The 11,103-nt window shown below is 43.8% G+C and overlaps 1 protein-coding gene across 4 annotated transcripts in view; it reads left to right on the forward strand.

The window, feature by feature from the left end:
• The window catches only part of RASSF3 (Ras association domain family member 3), a 97,567-nt gene extending 88,739 nt beyond the window's left edge, over window positions 1–8,828 (forward strand). For 3 of the 4 annotated variants that reach the window (XM_072326373.1, XM_072326374.1, XM_072326375.1), the window contains 4 exons: window positions 3,104–3,211; window positions 4,251–4,518; window positions 5,458–5,573; window positions 5,897–8,822. In XM_072326373.1, coding sequence (XP_072182474.1) covers window positions 3,104–3,211; window positions 4,251–4,518; window positions 5,458–5,573; window positions 5,897–6,046 — 642 coding nt within the window. In that variant the 3' untranslated portion in view covers window positions 6,047–8,822. Of the gene's footprint in view, window positions 1–3,103; window positions 3,212–4,250; window positions 4,519–5,457; window positions 5,574–5,896 lie in introns of all 4 variants that reach the window. The other variant, XM_072326372.1, reaches the window with a different exon arrangement.
• Window positions 8,829–11,103: the final 2,275 nt, after the last annotated feature.

Below are 11,103 nucleotides of genomic sequence, written 5' to 3' on the forward strand. Positions count from 1 at the left end.
GAAGCTATTCTTGCATATTGGTTATGTGTAATTAGTGAAAATGAAAGACACAGGTGCCTCAAATCTGATGTTAGTCACTGAGCACAGCTGACCAGTTGGCTTTGTGTCCATGGAGGGCTCAGTGGGTGTTGGACACTCGTAGTAATGTGGACAGATTGTTTACTTATTGTGAGCCATGTGAATTTGCCCTACACCATTAATGGCAGTATTTTCTTGTTGTTATCTCCAGTTACTGAAAGTCCTTTCTGCCAGATTAAACCTCTTGAAGTGCACCTTCATACAAAAGAATCCATAGAATGGTTTGGATTGAAAGGGACTTTAAGACCATCTAGTTCCAACCCCCTGCTATAAGAAGAGACACCTCCCTCTAGACCAGGTTGCTTAAAGCTCCATCTGGCTTGGCCTTGAATACTTCCAGGAAGGAGGCATCCACAGCCTTTCTGGGCAACCTGTTCAGTGTCTCACCACCCTCACAGTAAAGAATTTCTTCCTAGTATGTGGTCTAAATCTACCCTGTTCAGTTTAAAGCCATTTCCATTTGTCCTGTAAGCCCTCTTCAGGTACTGAAGGCTGCTGTAAGGTCCCTCCCCCCAGAGCCTTCTCTTCTCCTGGCTTAAGAGCCCCAGGGCCCTGGCTCTCTCAGCCTGTCCTCATAGGGGAGATGCTCCAGCTCTCTGATCACCTTTGTGGCCCTCCCGTGGACCTGCTCTAACAGCTCCGTGTCCTTTTTGTGTTGGTGGCCCCAGAACTTGACACAGGCGGGGTCTCACAAGAGCAGAGCAGAAGGGCAGAATCACCTCTCTTGACTTGCTGATCACACTGCTCTTGATGCAACCCAGGTTTACAGCATTCTGGGCTGTTGGAGCACACTGCTGGCTCATGTTGAATCTTTCATCAACTGACACCCCCAGTTCCTCTTCAGAGCTGCTCTCAAAGCCATTCTCTGCCCAGCCTGTATTTGTACTTGGGATTGCCCCAGCCCAGATGCAGGACCTTGCACTTGACCTTGCTGAACTCCGTGAGGTTGGCATGGGCCTACCTCTCAAGGCCGTCCAGGTCCATCTTAACAGTGACAGTCAGCTCCATCAAAGTAGAGAAGAGGCACCTGCTTCATCTGTTGTCCGTGAAATATGGCAAACATTAAAGCTGAGGTGTCCACTATTAGAAATTCACTATTAAAAGAGCTAGCAAATTGGAGAAGCATGAACTCCCACTCTGCTCATCTGTCAGAAAGACGGATATGAGCTGGTGTCTGTGCTGAGGAGCTTGTCTGTAGCTGCAGATGTGGGTTGTCTTCAGCTTTGGGTCTGTTAAAGCAGGCGTAGAGGCAGTAAGGGTTCTCTCCAGTTTGTGTGGCCAGAACATTGGCCTGTTTTCACATGGTTTGAAGATGGCATTCATAATGCCCATAGTTCCAGACTTGCTCTGTATCATTGCTTTTACTGCTTATTTTGAGCACTAAAGCAGCAAAACCTATTTTGATTTCAGAGGAAAAAAAACAAAACAAAACAAACCAACAAAACAGCACTTAGGCAAAAGAAAGGAAAAGAAAATACCATTTTATTTTCATCTGTTCATTTGCTGTCAAAGTGAATGCTGCAATGGCCTCTGAGGAGAAGAAGCGAGAGGTTTAGATGAGATTGTATTTGTAACTCTGATGGCAGTTTGGGGGAAGATGACAAATAGAGGAGTAAGAAAGATTCATTTCTGTAGTGGGACTGCAGGCTTGGATTCTGAAGACGTTCAGTAACTTGGTGTTTTGTAATAATGAGGTGGGGTTTGGCAGCTGTGCTGGTTGCTCTGCGTGCTTAGTAAGAGTTACGCTAAGGAGCCATTGGGAGAGTTGTTTGGCCGGTGTTCATTTTGCCTCAGTTTCCTCATCAGTGAAGAAAAGGTGTGTTCCCTGTGTTATGCAGGAAAGCAGCATTGGAGTCCGGATTGAAGCCCAAGGTTTCAGGCTCCCAGTGCGTTCAGTCCACACCTTTCTTTTTATAGCTATGGGAGAAAAGTCAGCGCCAGCATGTCATTTAGTAAAACACCGTATAGGAAAAGCAACGCTAAGCTCCAAAGAGCTAAAACTGGCCGGTTTTAAATTAGAAGACAGCAAAATGCTTTGCACATTCTTTCTGGGAAATGTCAGCTTTCAGTTCCGCACCGGCTGTGGCCATCCTGGCAAACCAATGCGCTGTCCGGGTGTGTGCAGCACTTTGTCTCAAGGGCCGCGTGTGCGCGGGGAGCTCCTCTCCTCTGTATGGCTCCCCACGTGTGTCTGTGTTCAGATGGACCCCAAAAGCTTCAGACCTCCACTTCCCCTTTCTAAGCGATGTCTTACATCGTTAAAGCTGAGCACTGCAACTCTTTCAGACTATATATGGCGTTGGTGCTCATGGTAGAGTGTATTTATAACGCTGTTCGCTGCAGTGATGCGTGGATTGGGAACAAATGTTTGCTTGGATAAAATCCAACTCCAGGGATTGGTTTTACTGCTGAGCGTAAAATCCGTAGCAAGCTTGTAAGAGCAGCAGTTGAAAATCTAATAGGGCCTTCCCCGTGGAAAAGCCATGGCTGTGGTGTGACGTTATGGTGCTGGCGTGACTCGTGATGGCTCACATAGCAGTCAGAGCCCCAGGGCGTTTCTAGACTGGAACATGGGGATGCTCCTGCCTTTGTGGCACAGGTTGGGACTGCTGGTGTTACTTGGTAGTATGCGCTACTGCTTTTGTGTGCGCTCTTTGTTTGTTTAGAAATACCCATTTGTGCCCTAAGTAATGTTTCAAAAAATCCAGCTGTGTTCTTAATGGAATTGCATAGCACTGACATAAGCAAATCGAGCTGTTTTACATACCCCAATAAATATCTGAGTGAAAACAATTGGCAAAAGAATGACACAAGTGTCTTTGGGTGTGTTGGTTTAACCATCTCCGTTCAGTTCAAGTGTTCCACTCGACTCATCTAGCTTTCTTTTGCCATACAGATGGTTAATGTGCATTGAGCCCTGTGGGGTAATTGTCGCCCAGGCTGGGAAGGCTCAGATCCCACCTTGTAAGAGAAGTGTTCTTTCTTTTGTTTTCTAACACCTCTCTCTCTGCTGTTCTTGTTGAAGGATGTTCAGAAGGAGACCGAACCTCATGTTTATCTCAGTAAAGAAGAAGTTAAAGAGAAGATACAAAGCTATAACTCATCTGTCACTGATAAACTGAAGATGACCTTGGTAAGTTTTGCAAAGGGTTTCTGTAACCTTACAGTAGGAGCAACTGCATGGTAACTTTGTAGAGAATAATTCATCATTTTATCCTTAGCATCTTACATGCAAAACCATCTCTGGTTTCATGACCTTATAGTAGGCTTTCTCTTAGATCTGGAAATAAATCTTACATCTGGAGTATTTTTATCTGTGTCACTTTTTGATGTGAATGGAAGCAAACTGTAGAAGAAACAAATTTGAGTGTCATTTGAAATGCATTTAAGATAAATTCTTCTTTAACACGAAGATGTCAGTTTGTCAGATGAAAACCTTTCAAATGGTAAACATGAACATATTCATTCTGTTTGGGTTTATAAATGTTTTTCAAGCATCTCTTTAACAGATGCACGAACAACTGAGAGAAGTGAAAATGGGCAATATTTCTAATAGGGGACTTAATGCTCAGAGCAGTCCTATAGGTTTTAGTCCTATAGGTTTTAGCATGCTGCCATCTCCATGCATATAATGGGGACAATTGAACTAGGTCTAAGGCTCAGCCTGACCTTCTCCAGACCATAACAACAACATTCACAAGTTCTCTAACTCATAACATGTGAACAGTTTAGCTGTTTTCCTTCAGAAGAAATCAGAAAAAATAATTAGAAATGCTCGTTAGACTAACATTTATTCTGTTTCTTTTGAATTGCAACAAGATTTGAGCATTTAAATGCCATAAAACCATTTGACAAGTGCAGCTGAAAAGTGGGGAGTTGGTTTCTTTATTTGTTCCTCAAATATATAGTTAGAAATGCATGCTAACAGACTTCTGCACTTTGTAGTCAAGATTTAATAGATGTAGAGCTGTTACTGTTAAGGCAGGTATTGACTTTATTCCTGCTGGTATTTCTGCTGAGTAATATGAATTATTGACAGGAGATCTGTCCTAGGAGATGTGACGTATTAAGATGGCGTTTAAGATCTCTCACTCTTCAGTCTTGCTTCTCCACTAATATGTCACGATCGTTTACTGCTGATTTTAAGCGTTTGCTGTTTTTTCCTGTTGCAGAACTCAAATGGGATTTACACTGGCTTCATCAAAGTTCAGATGGAACTATGCAGACCGATCACTGTGCAGTCTTCTCCCGGCCAGGGAACGTGTGCTCACAGCAATAACGAAACTGCTTTTTACCTGCCGAACGACTGTGTGAATACACTTCACATCAGCAGCACCAATACTGTCCGTGAAGTTATTGAGGCCTTGCTCAAAAAGTTTCTTGTTGCTGACAACCCCGCAAAGTTTGCACTTTACAAACGCTGTCACAAGGAAGACCAAGGTTAGACTTGGGGCATTTGGGTGACAGAGTGATTTGTGGGGATCTGTGTTATAGGAGCGTTTGGAATAGGCAGGGTGGAAGAAAGAAAGAAAGGGGCAGTTGGTGGAAGAAAGAAAGAAAGGGGCAGTTGGTCGTCTTAGTCACTCTCATCTTTTTTCTTTGGAAAAGTAGCATGTGCAGGAAAGAGTAAGTGATATGGGGATATTTCACAGAAATCGGGAGAACCCACTAAAGCAACTGCATGGATCTCCTCTGCTGGAGGAGGGGGGGGTCTGTCAGGCCCTGAATGTCAGCACTACAGGTCTGTGAGATTGAAGTGTTTTAAAGAGAAACCATTGTGTCAGCAGTGCCCGCAGTCCCTGCTTGGACAGACAGCTGTTGAGCTGATGAGCGTTGTGGGCGTGCACATTCTGCTTGCATGTGGTACTTGGTGTGCGTGATGCTCTCTGCACCATCTGATGAACAAGTTAGGCGTATGTCATGTTTGGAAATGCCAGAAGATGCAGAAGGTACCTTCAGCATTGAGTTAGTGCATTTAAGAATCTGCCTTCTTCTGTAGGCAGACATTGACAGCGGTTTCAGGAGCTCAGATGTTTCTGGCTGTCTGGAAAAAAAAGTCTAAGAATGATGATAGCACAGCTGTGATGTTTTAAATACTTATTTATAGCTACAGAGCTGTGTTGTATTTCCTCCTCCCACCCCCGCATGTGTTCAGATCCTGTGCTGACTAGAAGCTGCTTCATTCATATTTGAGTTCAGCTTCGCTCTGCTGCCCTTCCCTGAAGCTCATTAGTTCAAAATGACGTTGGAGAATGTGTAAATTTGTGGCCACAGGTGCAGGTCTGTGAAAATCTCTAGCGTTGGCTGGCACTGATCATTCAGAACATGTCAAACATTGTAATTAAAGGTGGTTAATTTCTGTCACTTCTTCTCTTCCAGTTTATATATGCAAGCTGTCCGACCGAGAACATCCCCTCTACCTGCGTTTGGTGGCAGGCCCCAGGACAGACATGCTCAGTTTTGTTCTACGTGAGCACGAGACTGGAGAGGTCATGGTATGTTCCACTCAGCTTTTTGGTCCTTTAACTTCAGGGATCCTGTTTGATCTGCGCTGATGTGACGATCTGTTTTTTTTAGGGGGGAAGCTTTCATTTTTTTCTTCTCCTGATTGATAGTTGTTTTGTGCTTTCTGTAAGTGCTTAGGCTGTGGTTAGACTGGCCTGCTGTTACTTGCAGAACAGAAGAAAGACAGCATAAAGGAGTTGAACGTTTTCAGATTGGTGAGACTTGTGAGCAGGGTGCCTGATGCTGCGTATAGATAAATGCTTTGTGCATTTCCTGTTGTCTCATCTGTCCTTTTCTTTTCCTGTCCTCACAGTGGGAAGCTTTCAGCCTTCCTGAACTGCAGAACTTCTTGCGTATACTGGACAAAGAGGAAAACGAGCAACTGCAGATCCTAAAGAAGCGTTACGCAGCTTACAGGGACAAACTTGAAGAAGCCCTTGGCGGGGTGTGGAAACCTGGTTAAAAGGGGGCCAAAGCACTCTCAGGAAAAATGCACACAACCAAATGTCAGTATAGCATGCCAAACCCAAAGTACAAAAGAGCAGCAAAGAGTAGTTTTCTTTATTCAGAAGACTGTTTCGTGATGCTAGGGTACCTGAATTTTGCTATAGACTTAGTTCCATAAGCCGGGTCACTTAGCATCTCGCACCCACATGCGTAAGGGATTCTGCATGTTTGTACATCAGTTTGCAACCCTCTGTGTGCCTAGAGAGTTTTCCAAGTAATCTTGGTGCAAGCTGTGAAACTGTAATCGATTTACTAAGATGCTATGAAATAAGATTATTTTTTTTCTTCTTCTTTGCTTTAAATGGTAGCTTTACAAGTAAGGAGGTGCAAATTGATTGGTTTAATTAAAATGAATAAATCTTATCTGGAAAATAATCAGTCGGAGCACTATCTTTGAGATGAAATTGATTTGCACTACCTTTCTGTTTTCGAATAGTTACTGTATAATTTGTGAGAGAACTGTTATAGATGGAAGGCATATGAGACCTTGTGTTTTGTTCTGTGAGATTTGCGGAAGGCCTTCAGTTGGTCTTCCCAGAGAAGGTAAGGAGAAAGTTGAAGAGAGGGTTAGAGTTGGGGGCAGGGAAGGTGTAATAACTGATGGAGAAGGACTTGTTTTAGATAGAAATAGTATTTATACAGAGGAAAGTTAAAATACTAATTCTACAAGAGTAAAGTTTTAGGATGTTGTAATATTGTGACTAAGTTTTAGGGCTTTTTAGTTGCATAAACCCACACTGGAAGAGAAATAAAGATGATTGAAATATTGGGAAGGAAAAAGAGGCAAAAGCTGAATAAGAACGGAAGTGGAGCTGCACATAGAGGTCACAATTGGAGAAGCTGGTTCTGTAAATGTGTCGTTGGAAAGTGCAGCAGCGCCAACCAAGTGGCTGCTTACCTGAATTCTGGAATGTGGATGTTATCTAAGATAAAACTCTGTGAGAAGTGCCCATCTAGTGAGTTTAGGATCCAGGCTGTAACTACGGTTGCATTTGCTCTTTATTGGGAGTCAGATCTTTCCCGTGGCTCATCAATCCATGTTTAGGCTGGATAAGTTTGAATTGTGTTATCTGAAAGACAAAAATAGATTCGTCTGCTTCCTCATCTGTGGAAGGGGCTCGGTCAGGCAAAGGGAGCGGTTTCTTATTCATGTTTCCAGCATAACAGAAAATTAAATTATATTGAGTGTGTCGGTGACCGAGTTTAGCAAGTCTTGCTGTCAGTAACTCAAAGATTTTCTCCCTCGTATTTTTAAATCCTTAATTGAAACCTGATTACCAAATTCTGTAAACTGCTGATTTACTTGATTTAAACGTAGGAAAAATGTAGCAAGAAAAACGTTTTACTTTATTGTAAATAAAACTGTGGTTCTTTCAGAGTTATTTATCTAAAAAGCACGCTGGAAAGAAACCAAAGAAGTGGGAGTGCAATAGAGGCATGAGGCAGGTCGGGTAACCCATACTTCAGTCATTACCACGCCAGAGAGGAAACAGAGCTCTGTAGAATGGAGGTGAGGCGGGGGCAGTGCTGTAGGCTGAGGGGCTGCTCCAGCCGGTGCACTGTTTTGTTTTGTTTCCTTTTCATTTGGGTGGGTGTTTTTTCCCTCCGCTCCAAGGATGTTCCTTTTGAATTCCCAAGGAGTTGTTAGAGCTTTGGCGACATCTAATGGATACGGTGTGAAACTCCGCCATGCTCCTGGTCAGCGATTTGACGTGACTGTGCCTTTGTTTCCTTTCCTTGAGCTTCTTTATTTAAAACCCCTTGGCAGGTGTTTTTTGGTTAAAAATAAAAAGAATTTGACAATCGTAATGTTTTAAAGCGTTAAGAGAAATTAAAAGTAGGACTAACTATAAAGTATCTATAAGGCATATCTTGTTTGTTTGTTTAATTTCACATGTAACATTGTAGTGCATGTGCGAGTTAGTAACATTATCCTCAAGTGAGACACTTTATAATGGTTCAGGGAATGCTTTTCTGTTCTGTTATGGTTTGTTTTTTTCTATGAAGCAGCAGCATGTCCGTGGGTATTCTGTTAACATCCACTTATTTATATGCCTGCCCGTAACGATGTAACCTTTACATAATCGCTGTTGATGTTGAACCATTTGTTGCTCAGATTTAAACACTGTTTGAGTCTAAAAGCGGAGTATAAAGATATGTGAATTTTGTTTTTACTTGAACTATCGGTCTTTTTAAGTGGGCACATCTGCATTTACTTTAGCCAAAAACCTCAATCAGTGTTGGATGCACTATGAGTTTTGAATTGGGGGGAGAAAGGGGCAAAGAACCCAAACGGCTTACTATATTTTAACTCTGTCTTAGTCCATGGTTAATTATTGTGAGATGTCGTGTGCGGGGTTAATTATTATTATTGTTATTATGATTATTTTTTACACACTGGCAATTACAACAGCTTTAATTTAAGGAAAAGTGATGGTCGTCCCTGGCCATTTTTTCTCTTTTTAATTTTAGCATCAAATTAAACTGTCAAAGCTTCTGTTGCAGAACTGCTTTCATTTCTATATGTGATGGTACCAGAATGATCAGACGGTGGGGGGTGGGGGTGGGGAAACGCAGGGAAACATTAAAATATATGTCTTTAAAAACAAACAAGCATTAAACTATTTATAATTTTGACAAGCTTAGTTTTATTTTTATAGGGAAGTTTTTATTCCCCTAAAAGTTATTAATGAAACGGCAATTGATGGTTCCATCATTAAAGTTGAAGTTGGCAATACTTCGCTACGTGGTATGTTTTTATTTTCCTGTTCCCTGGAGTGTTGGGATGGTTTGGATGCTGGATGAGGCTTCCTGGTGGCACCGGGTCATGGTTAGCAGGCGTTACCTTGCCTGGGACAGCGGGTAAATTTAGTGTCTGTGTGTGTGTGTCTGTGTGTGTGTGTCTGTGTGTGCTCCCAGTTGTACTCATATAACAGCAGTACGTGGTTTTACTTTAATTTGCTTCTTGTTTTTGATGAAGAATAATACAAGAAAAAAGAAATAGATTTTTTTTCCAAATAGCTCATCGTGGGCTGTAACACATGAGGGAAATGGGAACTCCCTTCTTGCTTCTCCATGAGTGGTCAGGATGGTAGCTGTGCCGTGGGAGTGAGGAGTGCCACACAAGTATGTAAGGCTGGCTGTGTCTTTGTGGGGTGGTGATGCGCTGCGATGCTCTTCTGGTCCCTCCTGTGCTTTTACTAGGGGTCAAGCAAAATAACCGCTCTCCTTTGACCTTGGTGTGAATCCAAAAGGTGAAAATCCAGCCGTGTTCCTGACTGGCCAAGAACCTCTGGCCCAGCGTGTGGGAGAGGTGAGTGAGTGCGGGGAGGCTGCAGGGTGTGAGCTGGGCCTGCACCGCTGAAAGGGCTCACAAGGACAGAGAGCTGGTGAAGCTGCTCTGGCTCCCCAGGTTGGCTGATACTAGAGTCAGGATGTATTGAAACAATGTTAGAGGTGCAGTGACAATGGGAAATAAAACCAGATCACCACCTGACCTGCACTCATCTTTCTTCAGTACCAGATTCCTGGAAGAGCCACTGGATTTGCTGATGAGGTTGGTGTTACTGAGTACAGATTCACCCATCAGTCGGCTACCTCTGCTGTTCGTGATGCCGTGCTGCTTTGGCAGGAGCACACAAGCTGTGACCCAAACCAGTGTGTGAACGCCTCCCTGTGGCCCCAGTGCTCCCTAGTGGGACAGGTTGGTGCTGATGAAGGTGACAGTGACAGAGGTGCTCTCCCACAGGCCCTCCTTGTAGCTCTCAGTTGTTTCCTTGGCTTGGGCTGGTCCCTGTGCTGCTGGAGCAATGTGTGTCTGGCAGCATGGCAGAAATTGTTACAGGTATACAAGTGTATAGGAAGAAAATAGGTTCTTCAGTGATCATATTGTGGGGTGGTGTCCCCATCTGTATCACGAGCATTAGTCTGTTCAACTCTTACTCCCGGATTGATAGGATAAATGGATAAGTAATGCATTCCTGTTCTTCAGTGTTACGTGTCATGGATCCAGTATGCTTTATTTACCACGTACCTCGAAATGCTTTCCCAGCCCTGAGGTTTGCTTGTGGCTGATGTGTGACAGGACAATCTTCCATTACAAAATCCACAAGTGGTCACCAGTTGGGCTCCTTGTTGCTTAGTAATTGACCAACCTCACCTTGCTGCATGCTGATACAAGTCATGTGCACCAGTGCACCCCACTCAGTCACCTCATCTTTGCCTCTCCACAGCAACTTGTAGGAGAGATACTGAGCTACAGGGGGAAGACAACAATCCCACCATAAAATATCCCAAGTTGGAAGGGCTCACAAAGATCATAAAGTTCAACTCCCACTGACTCGAGGGAACACCCCTGTGGGCAGCTGGAGTCACCTCCACCTCACCTGGCTGAAGCCTGAGCAGTAGCACTGAGTCCAGTTAGACACTGCAGCACTAAATACTACTGGTCCTTATAGACTTGGGTTTTGTGCTGAGCATGCACTGTGCATCCTCCCATCTCCCCATACCTGTGGGGTGAAAAGTCACCAGACAGACGTGTCCTGGGGTGCTGCAGCTGCTCGCTCAACTCTTGCAGTGGCTGTGGCAAACACACACCACATTGTGTTCTGCAGAGGTAAGAGGCCACTCTGCATTACTTGTTTGCTGTTGTGCAAGTTGAAAGTAGAGGTGTTCTCAGCTGTCACAACACAGGACAGAAAGGGACTGTTCTATGTCAGCGCTTTGCATTGAGACACCCTTAAAGAACTCCTGCTTTAAAGCTGTTTTCTTCTCACTTTCCTAAATTGCCTTTTTTTTATTGCACTTCTGCTTTCCCACCACTTCAGCTTAGAGAAAGCACAGTGATTGTGGTTGGGTTGCGCTCTGTGGCTGTCCCCCTGTGGCAGAGGGGACCTTCAGCAACCTTCCAACCCAAACCATTCTGATTCTCTGTTTTTAAATGTGAGGACAACCCCTGCAGACACTCTGTTCCCAAATCCAGCTGCTTTCTTGGTGCTATTTAAAAACTGGGGT

The sequence above is a fragment of the Excalfactoria chinensis genome, chromosome 1, assembly GCF_039878825.1.
Source record: "Excalfactoria chinensis isolate bCotChi1 chromosome 1, bCotChi1.hap2, whole genome shotgun sequence".
Taxonomy (NCBI): domain Eukaryota; kingdom Metazoa; phylum Chordata; class Aves; order Galliformes; family Phasianidae; genus Excalfactoria; species Excalfactoria chinensis.